At 43.4% G+C, this 20,410-nt stretch overlaps 1 protein-coding gene across 10 annotated transcripts in view; it reads left to right on the forward strand.

Annotated features, from left to right (window-relative positions):
• The window catches only part of mcf2l2 (MCF.2 cell line derived transforming sequence-like 2), a 313,022-nt gene that overhangs the window by 266,838 nt on the left and 25,774 nt on the right, over window positions 1-20,410 (forward strand). For 9 of the 10 annotated variants that reach the window (XR_013886328.1, XM_080185718.1, XM_080185715.1 and 6 more), the window contains one exon: window positions 17,059-17,127. The exons of the other annotated variant lie outside the window; for it this stretch is intronic. Coding sequence is in view for 8 of the 9 variants with exons in the window: in XM_080185718.1 (XP_080041844.1) it covers window positions 17,059-17,127 (69 nt within the window). In the remaining variant the exon portion in view is untranslated. The remainder of the gene's footprint in view (window positions 1-17,058; window positions 17,128-20,410) is intronic. 10 annotated transcript variants of the gene reach the window in all.

Genomic DNA, 20,410 nt, shown 5'->3' on the forward strand with positions numbered 1-20,410 from the left:
TATAACATCAGCAGTGAATTCAGGGCTGACACAAGGTCCACATTCAGTGGGAGACTTATTGGCCCCATAATTCCAGATAATGACTTGCTCCGGGTCTGTACCAATTGAATCACAAAGTGCACCTACTGACGTTCTGCAAATCCACCAAGGTTTTTGTGACTCAGTTCATTTGCACATCAGGTGAAAGTTCCATTAACACAAATCCTGACTAAAATTAAACTGACCTGCATAAGTGAGATCATAGGGCAATGCAGCATGGAAACAGGCACTTCAGCCCAACTGGTCCATGTCAATCATGACAGCTCCCAGCTAGTCCCAATTGCCTGCATTTGGCCCATATCTCTCTATTCCTTTTCCAATCATGTACTTATACAAATGTATCTTAAATAGAACATAGAACACTACAGCACAAACAGGCCCTTCAACCCACAAGTTGCGCCAGTCATATCCCAACCTACCAGGCCTATGTTGACATTGTACCTGTTGGCCTATCTGCTTCGATCTTTTTACTTATTGTTAATGTGGATGCTGTAACTGGTGACTCAGTGTGTTGGTGCTGGAGGATTGACAACTGTCAGTTTCCCAATGGAGGCTGAGGACCTAGAATTCCTGATACTTATTGAAAAGGAGCATTAGCATTCCATGCATCCTCTGAGTACAGGCTCCCAGCACGTGCAACAGCTGACAGCTATGTGGTTTTTGTATCTGCAGCCTTTGTTTACAACGTCAGAGAGGCTTTGTCTTTATTGCTGATATCAATGGAGTGTGCACTTTACTTACATCAAACCTGCAACAGATCTACACCCAAAAAGCACCCAGAACCAACTGGTGTTTCCAACTCCATTGAAATGCAGCCCCATTGGCTATAGAAGGCAGAACTGACAGTGCCCCGCATTCTGGGTCCCTTACTCTGGTAACCAAGGTGTATTTCGATGTCTAAGGTCTTCCCAAATCTTAATAGCTGGTATTGGGCAAGTTAGCTTACTAATCAGTGAAGACAGTGGTGTAAAGTTCAATGCCACACGTGTCCTGTTTGATGCTGACACCTGTCAGGACAGTAACAGTGGTACATAAGATCTGATACCTAATTGTCAGTGAACAAGCTGCAGAGTTACATCTAGGTGTCCCTTCAAAGTGAAAACTGCAAATTGAGGAAGGCTCCCATGGTTCCATGACTCTTCTCTAGCACAAAAGCAGCCAAGCAACTGTTACGATACTGGTCCCCATCTTGCATCCAGCAGAAACTTTGGAAATATGACTCAAGCAAAAGACATCCAAGTACTTAGGCAATCTGCCAATCCGCCAAAAACATTGGGCCATTTTACATGGCGATGTTAAGCTATCATGTAGAGCAACCCTAATTGTCCAGCTCATAAAGCAACAAGAAGGCAGGGAGACTCCAGGCCAAGGAAGGCAATATCTAAACAGACCACAAGATAGTGGGAGACCATGTCAATTTTGAGGAGCCAAAAACCTCACAAGCGAGAGCAATTTCCATCAACACTGCAGTGCAGTGTCTCAATTGCAAATGGCTGGGGCACTTTTGAAAAGCTCTCTCGGAACCTGCAATGTGCAGGGGATCTCAAAATAGTCCACGAGGTTGACGTACCACATCAAAAAGAAACCAAAATGTGCTTCTTGAGTGAGATCAAGGAGCCTGAATTTTTTAGGATGCTGCCATTTCTGTAAACGTGTCACCTCACTAATTTTAAATTAGGCATGGAAGCCAAAATGACAATCATCTCAGACAAGGAATTGTGGCTGAAGTACTCCTGTGAATGGGTGACAGACACAAACATCATAGTCCTGGAGGAATCTGGCTCTTGGTCATGGGCAGGATTCTAGAACCACTCCACTATGCCGACAAGCAAATATTCAAGATTTTGTATGTCGTCTGAAACTAATCTTTTTCTCTCTTGTGCAAGGATGCTTGCGTTGTGCTTACCTTCACAAAACTGTACAAGATGTCAAAACAACTAAATGAAATAGCAGGTTCTTTGAGGTCCACAAGTACAGACACTCTTGCCTGAGAATTCAGCTCTGTATTGTATTCATTTTTGCATGGTCTGTTAATCTAATTCCTTTGCAGCTGGCAGCAAAAACCCCTGTTCAGTCGGACCAGATAAACCTTCAGTTTCGCACCAACCTTCTCCTGTGCACCAATTGAATGGAAGGTGAACCTCAGAGTCCAAGAATTGCTGTCAAAAACCATAGCAGTGAAGCTGAGGTGTCACCTCAAACATACAGCAGCAAGTCAATGGAGCAGAAAAAGAGCAACCACCAACTCATCAAATCACACCTCAGCAAACCACATAGATTTGGAGATAAACAGTGTGACTGAGGAAGACACACTGCAGGGTAAGCTCATGGATGAGAAACGTTCGGACATGAGAGAGATACACCGTCAAATCCCAGCAATATCATCGCAGACACTATGGAAAAAGGAAAGTCTGAGTCCGTTCCATGAATGAATGGAGTGAGGATTCCCTTCAGAAGGAATGGGACAAACCCAGGAAATCTGAACAAAACAAGCAGATTGTTGATTCTGAGAAATCTAACTGGAAGGAGTGCAAAAAGCAAACTGGGTGGAAATGACTAAGTGCCAGAAACTCAGAATATATGATTGCAACTCCAAACCAAAAAGTGCTACCCAAACCAACTGAGCCCACCATTCCTCCAAACATGACAAGGACAAAATTTGGAAGAATAGTCAAGTCTCAAGACCATCTGAATTTATAAAGTCAGATTTGGGGAGGCAGGCATCAGAATTCTACTGTCCTGCCCGCCACAGAATCAGAGCGGGCGAGGGGCAGACAACAGAAATGTCCATTGCCCTTAGGCGGGAATTTCCGGTCTTGCTTGAGCCAGACGGCAAAATCCCAACTGGAGAATGGGAAAAGGAATAGCTCATAGAGAAAGATTGTATTGTAAGTATATTGGGTAATGACTTGGAGAAGGTTTAGGATAAAGATGTTTGATTTAGCAAGGGTTAATGTGGGACTGGAGAACAGAACTGCTCACATTGTGGTGTAGAGAGTCACGTGATAGTACAGAGTCATATGATTGTGTATAGTGAGAATCTGAGAGAAGTTGACATGAAGATAGCACCTACATGGGATTATACCTTGGAGATAGTATATAGTTTTATGCTAACAATAAACAGTTTATGTTCAACCACACGAGCCTCTTAGTGTGGCACCAAGCAACCTTTATAACATTTTGGAATAGTGTAGGCTGAGAAGAATGTATTTGTATTGATGTTGGACAACATTACCAAACATATGGCTCATATTCAAGCACAGCCACATTTCAATACCTTATTTTGGCCCAGAAATACCACTAAGAAAACCATGAAGTCAATTTTAACTCCCAGCTACTTTCAGGTGAGTGGGGCAGGGCAAGTACAAAAGGCCCAGATTTGAGGCTGGGACATTTTAATTGCTGGGTCCCATTGGCATGTTGAACGTCTGCAAAGAGTAGATTGTTGCAGTGAAAGCTCGACTGTCTGATGCCTGTCTGGGACCAGAATAAGGCTCATCATGAAGAAGACGATTCTGAAAGAAACTCTCAGAAAGGGGAAGAAAGGAAGACCAGCCCCTCCCAAACCTCACCAATCCATTTATCTTGGAGGAACTCTTTGTGCTTCTGACCTGCTTTCACCTGGTGGGCATGTCCAGTGACTTTCTTGCTTTGGCCTGGGTTAAGTTCAAGTAACATGGAATTCTGCCAACAGCTCGTAAGCACCTCAACCATCAATCAGCAATGCGCATTTATAGTGTCCAGCAAGATTCCAGTAGTCAAGAGGTGGAAAGGCTGAAGCTTCCATTACAGAGGCTATCATGTGTCTTTCCAGCAGGCAATGTTACTTACAATTTCCACCTATATGCCAAACAAGAAAAGCCCAAGTTTTGCATAGCATTAAGTGGAAAAATGTTGATATACAAAATGAAAATGCATTATGTTACCATGACACTATGAAAATCTATGGCAATTGAATTGAATACCAAGCTCTAAAAACAATATGTGCATTTACATATGTTCATTCAAGGATTAATAATTACACCAGGAAGTGAAATGTTTCAGGTGGTTTTAGCCCTGAATCCACATTAACAATTCTAACCTAAGAATTCAAACTCAGTGTCAATGCATGACTCCATTGCAATTTACAATATAGTCCCTGTTTTTTTCAGTTCAGTTAATAAGATAAAATAATCCAAAAATTAGACCATGAGAATTATGCTGGATTAAACTTTCCAAACTGACCAAAGGACACTTCTCCTGTTTTTCCGCCACTGCTGCAAAATTTGGCCAGAAAATATGGTGCAAAAATGTCTAAGAGATGCCCGACTGGAAAAAAAAGCATGTGTTTTGGTGCAAAGAAATGTGCACTTAAGGATATTTCAGTTTTCCTTCTTACCTCTTCCTCTTCCTCTTTCCTAGCTGATGTCCCTTCCAGTCATAACCTTGATCGTTCATCTCTTGCTAAAAAGCGATTTACATTGCAGGGTCTTTCCAATCGCAGACCACAGCAGAAAGGTAAAACAACTAAGTGGAACTGGTGTAACTTCAGTGTCCGTCCTATACCGCATGGCTCTTCACTTTTCCAAACAACTATCACTTTTCCATACAACTATCACACACTATTACATACTTTACCCATGTGTAATCTGTCAGGTATATTTCCTTATGTTTTCTGTATAAGTTGTGTGGCCTAATTTTGTCATCTGACTTTCATTGTATTTCTTCCGTCAGTCATTTAGTAAAATCTCATAATGCTCACAAATGTGAATATTGCTGTCATTGAATCACAAATCCTAAAAGATAGACAATTAGCTTTAAATTTGTGAAACATACAACTCATGGTATTTCATACTTTTTCACATTAAAATTGGTGAAATAAACTTTGCAGGGATGTCTTATCTGTAAAGTCATGAGAAAACTATTTTGCCTAAGTTGATAAACATGTCAAGCTTTGATAAGATACATTCCAGACCAAGAGGTGCAAAGGAGGAAATAGCAGAGACTCTAACAATTATTTTCCAGTCCTCTAGAATTACAGGTATGGTGCAAGAGGATGGGAAGATGCCAACATTTGAAACATTGATTATAAATGGAGGAAGGACTAGATCGACTGAGTACAGGCCAGTCAGTCAAACTTGGGTGGGGAGCAAATTATTGGAAAAAATACTGAGGGACAATATGAATTATTATTGGAAAATCACAGATTATTCAAGCTCAACCATCATGAATTTGTTATAAGGGAAGGTCAGATTTGTCTAAGTTAATTGATATTTTTGGGTTTTTTTAGGAAGCAATAAGGCAGATTGATGACGTAGTGTATTTGATGTAGTCTTTGTGGATTTTAGCTAGGATTTTGACAAGGTCCCAAATGACAGACTGGTCAGGAAAGTAAAAGTCCGTGGGATCCTACAGAAAGTACCAAATTGGATCCAAAATTATCGGAGAGACAGAAAGCGAAGGGTAACAGGTGTATTTAAGCTGGAAGGCTGTTTCCAGTGGAATTCCATGGGGCTCAGTATTAAATCCCTGACTAAAATATGGTTTGATATGCATTTAAATGCCAAGACCTACAGGATTATAGAGCAAGATTTGATTTGATTTGATTTTTGATTTGATTTATTATTCACATGTATTAACACAGTGAAAAATAGTGTTTGCTGAACACGATACAGACAAAGCATACCGTTCATAGAGAAGGAAACAACAGAGTGCAGAATGTAGTGTTAAAGTCAGAACTAGGGTGTAGAGGAAGATCAACTTAATACAAGGAAAGTCCATTTAAAAGTCTGACAGCAGCAGGGAAGAAGCTGTTCTTGAGTCAGTTGGTATGTGACCTCAGACTTTTGTACCTTTTTGCCAACGGAAGAAGGTGGAAGAGAGAATATCCAGGGTGTGTGGGGGTCTCTAATTATGCTGGCTGCTTTGCCGAGGCAGCGGGAAGTGTAGACAGAGTCAATGGCAAGAGCTTGAAATCGGAATTAGGTTGGGTAATTCATTTTTGGCAGCACTGACACAATGGGCTGAATGACCACCTTCTGGGTCATGCTTCTTTATGGAGGGATTCTTCAACATCAGTAGGGATCACAGTATAAAACAGTGGAAAATGGGATTTGTAAGGGCTCAGCAGACAAGTGGTATTCCTCCTGCCAACAATCCCACCAAGGCTGCCATTGCTCATTCCTTTCCTGATATGCTGTATGGTGGTGAAGGCAGGGGTTGGGAAGGTCTGGGGTCACGGTAGATTTCATGCTTTCTGCCACACTTACTATCACTCCCTAAGGCCATATGGAAATTAGGGACAAACTCCAAGAAGTGGCAGTAAATATCCAAAGGATAAAGATGGCCTCAAAACAATCTGTATTTCCTCTTACAATCCAAGAGACAGCAACTGAAAATGTTGGTCTTGGCCTCATTCCAATCTTTGAACACTCCTGCCCCTTAAGTTGGAAGGCAGATTTTCTGGAACAACAGCAGCCCCCAGCATTTTCTCCTTGACTGAGGTTCCCTCTTAACAGCAGGAACCCCTTCAAGAGCTTTGAGCTGGAGAAATACTTCAGGGCCAGTGTAGAAATGAGAGTACTGCCCTTAAAGCACTGCCCTGAAGAATAGTCAAACATTATCCATTTTGCAGAACCATTTTCATGATGTGTGGCTTTTATGACCTCTCTGTTCTGCAAATAATGGCAGCCATTTTGACTTTTCCAGATATGTGAACTCTACTTTTTTTTTCAGTAATGTGATTTTCCAGAACTGAATGTAATTTGCAGATGAGAATCAGAAAGTGCTTTGGAGGTGACGGCAAAGTGTGACAAATCCGTTAAGGGCTAGACAAGGTTATGTTTTAAACCATTTGTGAACGCTCTTACTTAAACTAGCAGTGAACAATTTCAAGTAATAAACAGTATTTTTTTTAACTATTTACATGTCATCACATGATGTCAAAATATATTTTAAAAAGTCCGAATAACTTTCCTTTGGGTGGTGTTACTTATTCTTGAAAATTTGATGGGTTTTATTAAAATTGTATTCGTAAATGGTACTAATTAAGGGAAGAGAACATTTTGGAATTTGTCAATGTCCCGAAACCAAACCATTTGCTTGTTGTAACTATTGACTTTAACCACATTTAAAATGTGAGCCAAGCAATTAGTTTGTGTTGGACTAGTTTAGAAACAGAAAAAAAACCACAACTGAACCTCACAAGTTCGGTACAAGCTAGAAGTGCCAGTAAAACCCGGGCAAGTGCGTATAAATGCCAATGAATCTGTGTGAACTCTCAGTCGAAGATAGAAAACCAAATGAAAGGTAATTTTATACAAATAATAATCTAATTTCTTCTGAAAGGATTGATCCAATCAATAAGACGAGACTGATGTTTTTACAGTTTTTAATTCAGAGTTGAACTTTATTCTGGTGTCTCACTGTCAGGAGGTGACATGGGCTTCATTTCACACTTACACTTAGATGTTTGGTTGCCCTCGGGAGCTGCCAATCAATCACAGGATTGGCCAATCAGCAGTGATACTGGCTGCTGCTGGGGCTGCACCTGAAAGAACAGAACACCAGGGAAGGACAGCAAGCCTTTCCACCAAGTGTGTGGCATCTGGGCCAGTCAGACAGCAGGACCCGGTGAGGTGGGAGGAATGGTGCTAGTTGGTGCTTGGTGAGGGCGGGCAGTGCAATTGGCATGGGCACCTCCCGCCCTCCGTTAGTGGCTCAAATGGGAATCAACTGAGAGACAAACAGCAATAGGACAATAGGAAGTAATCATTAACTGGCTATGACTCATTTGGTCTCTGGACAGAAGGCCCATCTGCCATCTTCCCTGCCATCAATTCCGTGGCTATATTCTTCAAATTCTCCTTAAATACAGAAGTGGGTGCCAGAGGACTGGAGAATGGCAATAAGACCATGAGACATAGGAGCAGAATTAGGCCACTCAGCCCATCGAGTCTGCTCTGCCATTCGATCATGGCTGATAATTTTCTCATCCCCATTCTCCAGCCTTTTCCCCTTAACTCCTGATCCCCATATCAATCAAGAACCCATCTATCTCTATCTTAAAAACCCCCAATGATCTGGCCTCCACAGCCTTCTGCAGCAAAGAGTTCCATAGATTCACCACTCTCTGGCTGAAGAAATTCCTCCTCGTCTCTGCTTTAAAAGATCGTCCCTTCAGCCTGAGATTGTACCTCCTAGTTCTAGTTCTAGTCTTCCCTACTAGTGGAAACGTCCTCTCCATGTCCACTCTATCAGGGCCTCACAATGTTACACTCCGGTTCAAAAAAAGGGTGTGAAGGTGAACCCAGCGATTTTTTTGCCAGCCAGTTTAACCTCATTGGTGGGAATGCTTTCAGAAATAAAAATTCAGGACAAAACTGGCAAAGTGTGCATTAATTAAGGAAAACCAGCACAGATAAGCCAAACCATGTATTTAAGTGACATCGTTGAGTGTTTTGATGAAGTAACAGAGGATTGATTAGGATAATACTGTTGATGTACTGGGCAAGGGAATCCAATCAGCATTTGATAAAGCACCACATAATGGGTTTGTCAGTAAAGTTAAAGCCCATGGAATAAAAAGGGACAGTGGTGGCATACATACAACATTGGCTGTGTGACAGGAAACATAGAGCTGTGATGAAAGATTTTTTTCCAGACTGGGGAACGTTTACAATGGATTTACCTGGGCTTTGGTGTTAGAAATTTACACAATAGTATAGTATATATGAATGATCTAACTTAGGTGCCGTTCATTCACTCGAGTGTGCACTGTCCAGTTGTCTGCTGATCTTGATCCTGAGCTGCTTCCTTGGCAGGTTTTCACTGGGGTTTGCCATTGCTTTCCACTCTCTGGACGAGGGCGAGGTGGCTGGTCAAACTTGGGTGTGTGTAGGGCACAAATTCAAACTTTGCAAATGACACAAAACTTGGAAGTGTTGCAAACAATGAGAATAGTGATTGACTTGAAGAGGTCATATTTGGGTTGCTGGAATGGGAGGAGGTGTGGCTGATGAAATTTAATGCAGGGAAGAGTGAAGTGATACATTTTGATCAGCAGAATCAAGGGAGGCAATCCAAAATAATGGATACAATTCTGCAGATGGTTTGGGAACAGAGAGACCTGGGAATTTATGTGCACAACTCATTGAAAGTGGCATAAACAGGTTGAGAAAATCGTTAAAACGACATACAGAATCCTCAGCTAAATTGAGGCTTGAAAGGAAGAAATTTATAACGATCCTTATAAAAGATTGGTTTGGCCTCAACTGGAGTATTGTACCTATTCCTAGGCACCACACTTTAGGAAGTATATAAAGGAATAAGAGAGGATTCAGAGAACGTTTACCAGAATGATATTCAAGGATAAGAGACTCAAGTTGCATGAATCGATTGGAGAAACCAGAGTTGTTATTTTTTAGTGAAATAAAAGTTTGGCATGAGATTTGATAGATGGTCAAAATCATGAGGGGTCCAGATAGAGAGAAATACTGTTCCCATTGGCAGGAATATCGAGAACCAGAGGAGACTGATTTAAGGTGATTGGCAAAACAAGCAAGATTACTCGAGTAAGAATGTTTTAATGCAGTGAGCAGTTAAGATCTAGAATGCATTTCTCGAGTGTTGTAGAGGTAGATTCTATAATTGTTCACAACAGGGAGTTGGATAAGAACTTGAAAAGGAACTAATTGCAGGGCTGTGGGGAAGCACGGGAGTGGGGGCTGGGGGGGTGGGCAGTAGTAGAATTGTTCTTGCAAAAAGCCAGCACTGACTTAAAGTGGCCTCCTTCAACGCTGTAACTATTCTATGACTCTACACGGAGGTTGATTCTTGCTGACAGTAGTGCTAAATGGTGGAAATAAAGAAGAGAATAGATCCTCAATGGAGTGCCAAAGGTGACATTGCACCAAGGAAAGGTAAGCAATTGCTTGAAATGTGTTCAAACCAGTGGAAATGGAGCCATGTAAGGGCATCCCAGGGGAGAGATGTAAAGCAGAATGGTGTAATGAAGCATTGTGAAAAAACTTTGGAAATATTGAGGACAAAGAGCAATTAAATTGCAGTGAAAATATGTTTAGCTGTGCAATATTAACACAGGGCATTAATTAGAGCCTTGAGTTTAAAAATGGCACCATTGGCATTACATCAATGTTACACACTAAAGGATATTCCACCCTGCAGTTTGCATTCCCTTGGACTATATCACGACAGAGAGAATGAGCGGATGATTCAGAACAGAACAAGCTGCTGGGAAAAGGAGGAAGATGGTAAGAAGGGCTTTCAGCCGGAGGCTATAACCACTTGAGGGTTCAGATCAAACTTCTTCCACCACATCCTCAGTGGTACAGTATATCAGATGTTTCTACTTCACTGAGGAGCTCATCACTGAAATCTGCCATCTGCTGTAACCACCACAGCCTCAGCGTACAGCAAAGACAGCATTGACCGTGACTGCAAGGGTGACTGTAGCCAAGAAATTATATGCATCTGGCTCACTTCAAACTTGATCAGGCAATATTTGCAACATGTGTTAGTTCACGACTAGATCCCTGATTAGAGACTGATAACTTTGAACAAGAGATTTGGATACTCAGTGACCAATTTAAAGGAACTGCACAGACTTTTACTATAACAAAATTAACTAAACACTACTTTGTAAGCAATTAATACACTACGCTACACAGTTACTCCCCCCCCCAACCAACTTTAATTATTAACATAACCGGAAACCCCAAGCCAGTTATACTACACGTCCTGCTCACTACAGGTGGAGAAGGTTCTGAAGCAGCCCTGGGCCTACACAGCCCAGCTGTGATCCACAACATCCCAGTGTGGATGGCAGCAGTCTGAGCTGGCTGGCTGAGAAGTAGAAGCAAGGACATTGGCAGTGATAGTAGTGGGAAGGTGAATGCTGTTCTCCTGAGAGAGGACAACAGGCTGATGCTCGACGGGGTCACTGCTGTTCCCTCCCATAGCACTTTAACAGTTTTGGTAACCCATTGGAGGACAGATTGCTGGACTGCTGAGCCAAGCTGCCCCTTTTGAACACCAGTGCTCACGGACATGACAGCAGCTGTCTGAGCTTGCATGACTTCAGTCTGAGCTTCCACTGCAGAATGCAGAATCTGGGTGCCTGCTGCTTGTGCTGCAATGGAAACTGTGACATCCAACATTGGCCATCAGTCACTACAGCATGGTTGAATCTGGAAGTATGCAGAGGATGTTGGCCACCCCCGCCACACAGGGAAAGACAAGCTCCAGGTTCTGTACAAAACCCTGCGCCATTAATGCTAGATTCCTCCATTCTTCTTGACAATGAATACAAACCTTCTGGCAGGCTTCCCAATGATCCAAGCATTTCAGTGTGCATATCCATAAGTTATCTCCTGTGGGCTTCCCCATTGAAATCTTCATCTGAGTCCTCTGCAGCAAACACTGTATATGACCTTACTCCTTTGGAGAGCTGGCTGCTAGCTGCCCTGGCTGCCTGACACTTGTGCCCAATATCTCACCACATGCCTATCCCACCTCTATGCCATCCTCCAAAATATGTGCCATGTCAGTTTCTAGGCTGGAAGTTGCGAGTGCGAAATTTAAGTGACGACATGCCTTCATCATTACTTCATCTTGTTGTTTCTCTACAACCTGGCCAGGTTGCACTTCTTAAGTATCCGAAAGGAGAAGGATACATCTGTAAGTTTAAGTTTTAAGTTTATTAGTGTCACAGGTAAGCTTATGTTAACACTGCAATGAAGTCAATGTGAAAATCCCCTCGTTGCCACACTACGGCATCTGTTTGGGTACACCGAGGGAGAATTTAGCATGGCCAATGCACCTAACTAGCACATCTCTCAGACTGCGGAAGGAAACTGGAGCACCCGGAGGAAACCCACACAGACAGACGGAGAACGTGTCAACTCTGTACATACAGTGACCCAAGCTGGGAATCGAATCTGGATCCCTGGCGCTGTGAGACAGCAGGGCTGACCATTGTGCCACCGTGCAGCATGTTGTAACTTGGAAGAGAGTGTGGGTTCGGAGAAGATGGGATGTGGTAAGAATGATTAGATATGAGGGTAATGTCATGCTTGATAACTTCAATCGTTCTGCCGGTCATAACCTCAACAACAGGAATCATAACGGTAGCCAGCATTGTCTTCTTCATGATAGTTCAGAATTGTAGCTACAAATAGCTCCTGCTACCTCCAATTGTGCACTGTCTTATCCTGCAGGAGAGGGAAGTGGATCAGTGAATGCTGTGTGATCTGTTTGCATGATGTGATTGTCGTAGTTAACTATTGGGCAATGTGTGCGCACTATGAGGTGTAATCATGAGGCTTGCAGCACTGCTATGCATATGAGGGTGCATTGGAGCTATGAATCTGAGGTTGAATTCTAATGGAGAATGTTGGTTGGGTGAGTGATGGGAATGTAAATTAACCAATGTATGAGGTTAGTGCCGCAGTTGGTAGGATGTGATTTATAATGATGCATTTATTGACCTCAACTGCTGGTGGTTGAAGTTCTTATGGCAATTCACCTCAGTCATCAGAGCCTAAATTATTGCCTTATGAACATATGTTTGAAGAGCCTCCTGTAAATACAAGATGTCTCTTCTAATTTCCACCTTCTTTATCAAGACCCCCAGCGTTATGCTGTTATACAAAATGCCCACGGTCAGGTGATGGCCTAGTGGTATTATTGGTAGACTATTAATCCAGAAACCCAGCTAATGTTCTGGGGACCTAGGTTCAAATCCCACCATGGCAAATAGTGGAATTTGAATTCAATAAAAAATCTGAAATTAAGAATCTACTGATGACCATGAAACCATTACCAATTTTTACAAAAACCCATTTGGTTCACTAATGTCCTTTAGAGAAGAAAATCTGCTGTCCTTACCTGGTCTACATGTGAGTCCAGAGGCTCAGCAATGTGGTTGACTCTCAATTGCTCTCCGAAATGGCCTCACAAGTCATTCAGTTCAAGGGCAACTAGGGATGGGCAATAAATGCTGGACACCCATGTCCCATGAATGAATTTTGTTTTAAAATTCAATTGCAAATGACTTCCAGCACCTACTCCAGCCACAATTCATTAAAGAGGTACCAGTTAGTTTCAAACAGTGCAGGTGAGCTTTAAGGAATACAAGCTGGCCTTAAGTGCTGCGAGCCACTCATGATATTGCCCCCTGCTGATGTATCCAGCAAACAATAGTTCAGTTGGTGTTGGCCAGATATTGTAATCATTCAAATCAGCAGGCAGCACAAAGTGTAGGTTTTGGATTATTTTGTGATTTGAAACTTATGGCACCGTGCAGTAACGCTGTAAGCTGCCACCCCCACTTTACCCTCCACCACTCAATGATGCAGTCTTGATTTTTGAAAACTGAACCAGGCCAGGAGTTAAGTAGTTAGCCCAGTTCCAAGCTGTTTTGCCAATGAATCAAATGTACAGCTGTTTGACTTGTGTAGATATAACAAAATGGAATGCTTTTTAAAATATTTTTCATTTTTTCTCTTTACCACCTTTCTTATGTCACACATCCTCACTTGCTGAGATTTTATCATCATGTGCTACGTACTAACTGCTGAAGCTTTCCAAATGGTGACTCATTCCCAAGCGATGACGTATTTTTATTCCACAGGGTCGGTCCACCTTGTTGTCAAACGAGGGGCATGCACACGGTGGGTCGTGCGTGGGCTGCTCTTGGAGGTTCCGGGAGTGGCCTAGTACTTCGTGTCGGTGTGCGTACTTGATCCTGGACCGGTAGACGGGCGCCGCAACAGTTCAGTGACTACCACTGCTAGCTGTGCAGATACATGGATTTGGGCCTGTGTCTGTGGGAGTTTGCGCATTCTCCCTGTGGTTGTGTGGGTTTCCTCCGGGCGCTCCGGTTTCCTCCCACACCCCAAAGATGTGCTCTTAGGCTGATTGGTTTTACCAAATTGACACTATTCTCCCCTGAATCTGGCTAAGTTAGGGGTTCCACTCACATACACACAGGGCAGGGTAGGTGTGGGAGGATGCGGCGGTGTGGGCTCGTTGGGCCGAAGGGCCTGTTTCCCGTGCTGGGATGTTCTTTGTTTGTTCTTTGATGACTCATTCTTCAGTTGTCCTTCCTTTTCTGTGGAGAAATATGCTTTACGATGATTTTAAGATAGAGGTTGTGAACATAGGGAGGAGATTTCTGGGGGTCAACACCAGCTGAAGAGCTGGCGAGAGACCTGGATTACCTCCTGTGGGGAAAGTCCCGTCAAATCAGACAGTTAACAGGCCATTGGTCCTGGATCAGGACCCGAGGGCCGGGAACTCCTACTTGCCAAGAGCTGCCAGCCAATCAGAGGCCATTGAGGAACGGTGGCTTCTGCAGCTAGTTCACCCACTGCAGGCCCCAGAACAGCAGGAGGGGTTTGATGTGGTGGGGGTCTGGGGAGAAGTATAATGGGTCAGCAGTAAGGGAAAGGGGTTGCTCGCACCTTCCCCAAAACTGGGTGCCTGATCAGGCCTTTGAATGAGGTCCTGCTGACCCCAGAGAATCACAAGTAACCTGCACAGCTTTGCTTGTAATGCCACCCACATGACGACAGGGCCACCTGCTGCTGGTTTAATACCAGGGAGAGGGCACAAAGTACCACCTGTAAAGTGTGATAAATTAGTCACAAAATGTGTCCTGTTGTTAAAATAAGTTGAGCCACGGCTGCAACCCTCACTTTCCCTTTAATGATCTTTTATAATTCATTATCGGTGAGGGCTGGTTAGCTGAGGTGCCAAGATGACAGAGTGTGATGCAGAATGACAACAAAAGCACGGGTTCAATGCCAGTTTACAGAGGCCTGTCTTCTCACCTTGCCCCATGCTTGTGGAGTGCAGCATGTACCTCAAGCTAAATAGGACTGAATAATCTGGGAGTAGGAACGGAAACCACATTGACATGGAGCCGGTACGCTCCGTGCTGAACCGCCCGGCAGACACAGAGCGCTGCAGAGCAGATTATTGAGGGCCAAATGGGGAATACGTTTCAGTATCTGGAGCTGACATCCAATCCAATTGGCTGTCAGCTCCAGCCCCAGGAAAGCTGCCAGGACTAGAGGGGAGGGAGGGAAGAAGATCAAGGTCCATGGATCTCCAAATCAGATAAGTCTACGGTCTTGGGTCAGAACGGTTTTGGTAGCTTAGGGAGGGGGAAGCGGGTGGATTTAAGGAGGGAGTGGATAGGAAGGAAGGGAGAATTTAATCTCAAGGGGACCCACATTCAGCAAAGGGCAATTGTCAAATTGTGACACTTTTTCCCAGGGCTGAAATGGTTGCTACAAGAGGACACAGGTTTAAGATGCTGGGGAGTAGGTACAGAGGAGATGTTAGAGTTAAGTTTTCACTCAGAGGGTGGTGGGTGAGTGGAATCGGCTGCCGTCGGTGGTGGTGGAGGCAAATTTGATAGGGTCTTTTAAGAGACTTCTGGATGAGTACATGGGACTTAATAGGATTGAGGGTTATAGCTAGGCCTAATAGGTAAGGATATGATCGGCGCAACTTGTGGGCCGAAGGGCCTGTTTGTGCTGTAGTTTTTCTATGTTCTATGTGACGGCCTCACCCTTCCTTGCTGCCCTTTAAGTATTTGACCATAAAAACTGGGCTTCCTGCTCCCATTGGGCTGCCTGCTCCAAATGTTTTATGGCATGGGCATCGTACCATCAGGACCAATCGGTTTGATAACAAGCCTTTTTGATCCTTGATTATTCATTTAGACATGGCAGGCAGACTGCTGATTTTGGTGCCCCCCTCTTCCCCCACAGTGCCTATGTTGTGGGGCAGAACTTGGGAGTAGGGGGGAGGTGGTGCCCAACAACCCTCATTTCCCCCCCCCCCCCCCCCCCCACCCCAATCCCACCTCCTACAGATACACACATGCCGGAGGCACCAAGAATTCAGTACTATTGTCTCTCTAAAGAAGCCATGATGTGGAGATGCGGGCATTGGGCTGGGGTGGGCACAGTAAGAAGTCTCACAACACCGGGTTAAAGTTGACTACCAGATGAAGGAGCAGCACTCCAAAAGCTTGTGATTCTGAACAAACCATGTTGGACTTTAACCTGGTGTTGTGAGACTTTTTACTGTCCCTAAAGAAGAGATGTGGTCTATGGCTAATTACCTATTACCTACCCATATAACAAGAAGAGCTACACATTCCTCCTGAACTCCACACAGCGACAGCTCTAACGTATTTAGCTGCTATTTTGTCAGCTGCATAAAATAAAAAATGCTTACACTTTGCACAGTAAACATTTAAGATAGATCTTCCATTGTGGTTTTGTAATCCTGGTAATATTTGGAACTGAAATCATCAATAGTGTTTTAAAAGCAGCTTTCATTAATCTCTGGAGCAAAGTGAGAAACAGCTTGTTGATGCTTAAATTATATTTTATTAACATGCATAACAATGTAAACAGATATATGCAATTAGGCTTACATGACAAACATAATGATTTCATTATCTTCATTCATACCATAAAAAAAGAATGTGGATTGGAGAACAATTTATTCTATCACTCTCTGTTGTGTGTTTTCTACTTATTGCGTGCTATCGTATTTAATATCTCCATCTTTTGTCTCCTTTATTTAATGGAAAATATTTCCAACTATTCAGTGTAGTTGATGTGGAGTGTCCAAAGTTTGCAAACAGCATTTCCAATACTACTCATTATTTTGCTGTGTAAATACAGTTCAACTGAATTCACTTCCGCCAAAGCAAAATAATGAAGAACACACTCATTTGTGTCTTGCATGAAGTAGGTTTCAAGTGGTAGAAGGAAAAAGCCATAAAATACGGGTTTAAAAATAAAAGTATATGCTGGAGAAAATTTAACAAATGTTTTGAAGAAAAGAATGTATTTTGTAAATCAATTGTAGAAAGAAGTGCAGGCAGAGCATTCTGCTTTTATGTACAGTATCTGCCCAGTGTTTGCCATTACTTTCCTGCTTGCTCTTAATGATCTTTTTCTAACCTTCACATGCATTGATTTTCTGTATTCTCAGAATCACAGTCTAAGGAGCCAACTGTAATTCGCCGCATTTCCTTAGCTTCCTCTGTCAGTGCTTCACGAGGTAAACATACATTATAATTACCGTTCCATTCTGCTCCATTCCCAGTTTTGACTAAATCTGATTATAACACGGGCTGTTGCATTTCCAAAGCCCTGCGTATATCATAAAAGTGGGGATGCTGGCATTGGACTGGGGTGGGCACTGTAAGAAATCTCACAACACCAGGTTTAAATCCAACAGGTTTATTTGGAATCATGAGCTTTTGGAGCACTGCTTCTTCCTCAGGTGGGTGATGAAGGAGTAGCACTCCTTCATCATGAATTAGCCACTCACCAGATGAAGGAGCAGTGCTCCAAAAGCTCGTGATTCCATGTAAACCTGTTGAACTTTAACCTGGTGTTTTGAGACTTCTTGCTATATCTCAGAAGAAATCTTCCAAGCTCCTTTGCTTTTGATTTGCAATCATATTCACATGGGAAAAAACTGCCTTAATAAATCCATTTATAACTAGTTAGATATCCCCTTGAGCAGACCATAAGCTGGAGGATCATATTGTAGTTTCTGCCGTTCTAGCCCAATTGGCAATGTCGCTGTTTGTTAACTGGGGATGGTGGGCGAGCAGCAGATAATCAGAAGATAACTGCGTTGTAAGAAAAATCGTTACCATGCACTCCGTTCCAACTGAGCCTCACTTCTCATTTGTTGGTGACAGAAAAATGCTGTCAGTTATACTACCCTGGTCCACGGCCCAGAATACTAGTCACCGCAGACTGGTCAAATAGCTTCCTTCCTTCTGTGTTGTAACAATTCTACAAATTGGAGCGAAGCGCACTGTGATACATGTGAAAGAGAAAAAAAAGTGTAGATTTGAAGACAGTCAAGGAACAAACCTGTAATAAATTATACAGAACAAAGAAAAGTAGGGGTATAGGAACAGACCCTTGGACCCTCCAAGCCTGCACCAATCATGATGCCTGCCTAAACTAAAATCATGAGCACTTACGGAATCTGTATCCTTCCATTCCCATCCTCTTCTTGTACTTGTCTAGTTGCCCCTTACATGCTGCCATCATACCTGCACCCATGACCTCCCTGGACAGCACATTCCAGACATTCACCACTCTCTGTGCAAAAAACGTGCCTCGAACATCTCCTCTAAACTCTTCCCCGTGCACCTTAAACCTATGTCCCTTAGCACTTGACTTTTCTACCCTAGGAAAGAGCATCTAACCATCTATTCTGCCCATGCCACTCATAATCTTGGAAAACTCTATCAGGCCACCCTTCAATCTCTATCATTCCAGTGAGAATAAACTGAGTTCATCCAACCTCTCCTATTTTCCAGTGCTACACAAAAATTGCTGCAAGTTTTGTCTACGTAACCTGAAATTAGGTGTACATATATCACAACATAGGGGTAAGTTTGGGAGAAAAGGAAGAAATCAAAATGTTTAGTAACATAGCATTAATCAGCTTATTCTGGAGCTCATTTTAACGCCGTTGTTTAAGAAGGGTGCCAGGCAAAAGGCGGGGAATTATAGGCCGGTTAGTTTAACGTCTGTGGTAGGTAAAATGTTAGAATCTGTCATTAAGGAGGAAATTGCGAGGCATCTTGAAGGGAATTGCTTGATAGGGCGGACGCAACACGGTTTCATTAAAGGGAAGTCGTGTCTGACAAATTTACTGGAGTTCTATGAGGATGTGTCTAGGGCAGTGGATAGAGGAGAGCCGGTGGATGTGGTCTTTCTGGATTTTCAGAAGGCGTTTGACAAGGTACCTCACAAGAGGTTATTGCAGAAGGTCAGGGGACATGGAGTTGGGGGTAGGGTGTTAGCGTGGATAGAGGATTGGTTGTCAAATAGGAGGCAGAGAGTGGGGGTCAATGGGTGCTATTCGGATTGGCGGTTGGTGACTAGTGGAGTGCCCCAGGGGTCGGTGCTGGGGCCTCAGCTATTTACCATTTATATAGATGATCTGGAGGAGGGAACCGAGTGCAGGGTGTCGAAATTTGCTGATGACACCAAGATTGGGGGAAAGGCAAATTGTGCGGAGGGTGTGGAGAGTCTACAGAAGGATCTAGATAGGCTGGGCGAATGGGCCAGGAAATGGCAAATGGAATTTAATGTTGGCAAGTGTGAGGTGGTCCACTTTGGTAGGAAGAATGGTAGGAAGGACTATTACTTACGTGGCGAAAAACTGCAGCAGGCGACGGTGCAGAGGGACCTCGGGGTCCTTGTGCATGAGTCGCAAAAACCCAGCTTGCAGGTGCAGCAGGTGGTCAGGAAGGCGAATGGGATGCTGGCCTTCATAGCGAGGGGGATTGAATATAAAAGTAGGGAGGTCTTGCTGCAGCTGTATAGGGCATTGGTGAGGCCGCAGCTGGAGTACTGTGTGCAGTTTTGGGCGCCGCACCTGCGCAAGGATATTTTGGCCCTGGAGGGAGTGCAGAGGAGGTTTACTAGGCTGATACCGGAGTTGAGGGGATTGAGCTATGAGGAGAGGCTGAATAAACTAGGCTTGTACTCGTTAGAGTTTAGAAGAATGAGGGGAGATCTCATTGAGACGTATAAGATGATGAATGGGATGGATAGGATAGAGGTGGAGAGACTCTTCCCGCTCAAAAAAGACAGTAGGACTAGGGGGCACAGCCTCAAGATAAAGGGGAGGCGGTTTAGAACGGAGTTGAGGAGGAACTTCTTCACTCAAAGGGTGGTGAATCTCTGGAATTCTCTGCCCGTTGAAGTGGTGGAGGCTGCCTCGCTAAATATTTTTAAGAAGCGGGTTGATGGGTTCTTGATAAGAGAGGGGATTAAGGGTTATGGGGAGAGGGCGGGAAACTGGAACTGAGCCACAACAGATCAGCCATGATCTTATTGAATGGCGGGGCAGGCTCAAAGGGCTAGATGGCCTACTCCTGCTCCTATTTCTTATGTTCTTATGTTCTTATGTTATGTTCTCATTTGGAATTAATCCAGTTTGGGTCAGGTTGCATTAATAATTAACTTGCACTCTGCAGTCATTTAAAATTTACTTGCACTGTCCTGTTTTTCTCCCCCTTCTTTTATCTGCTATCATAAAAGTACTGATTTTTGCTCATGTACATTTCCATAGAAACTAGCAGCCTTCTGGTACCTAACCCCAAGTAGCCATTCTTCTGTGTGAACCTGAACTAAGATTGTCAGCTAATTTTTCACTCTCCTATGAAACTAATTGCAGCACCCAACTTTACATTTGGCTTAGATCAGCTAACTTGGTACAAACTTCACCTATGGAACTTCAAATCTGAAGCAGAGAGGATGAGTTCATAGAGTGTATCTGGGACAGTTCCTTAGTACAATACTTC

Source organism: Carcharhinus amblyrhynchos, chromosome 3 (genome assembly GCF_965287045.1).
Source record: "Carcharhinus amblyrhynchos chromosome 3, sCarAmb.v2.hapA, whole genome shotgun sequence".
Lineage (NCBI taxonomy): Eukaryota > Metazoa > Chordata > Chondrichthyes > Carcharhiniformes > Carcharhinidae > Carcharhinus > Carcharhinus amblyrhynchos.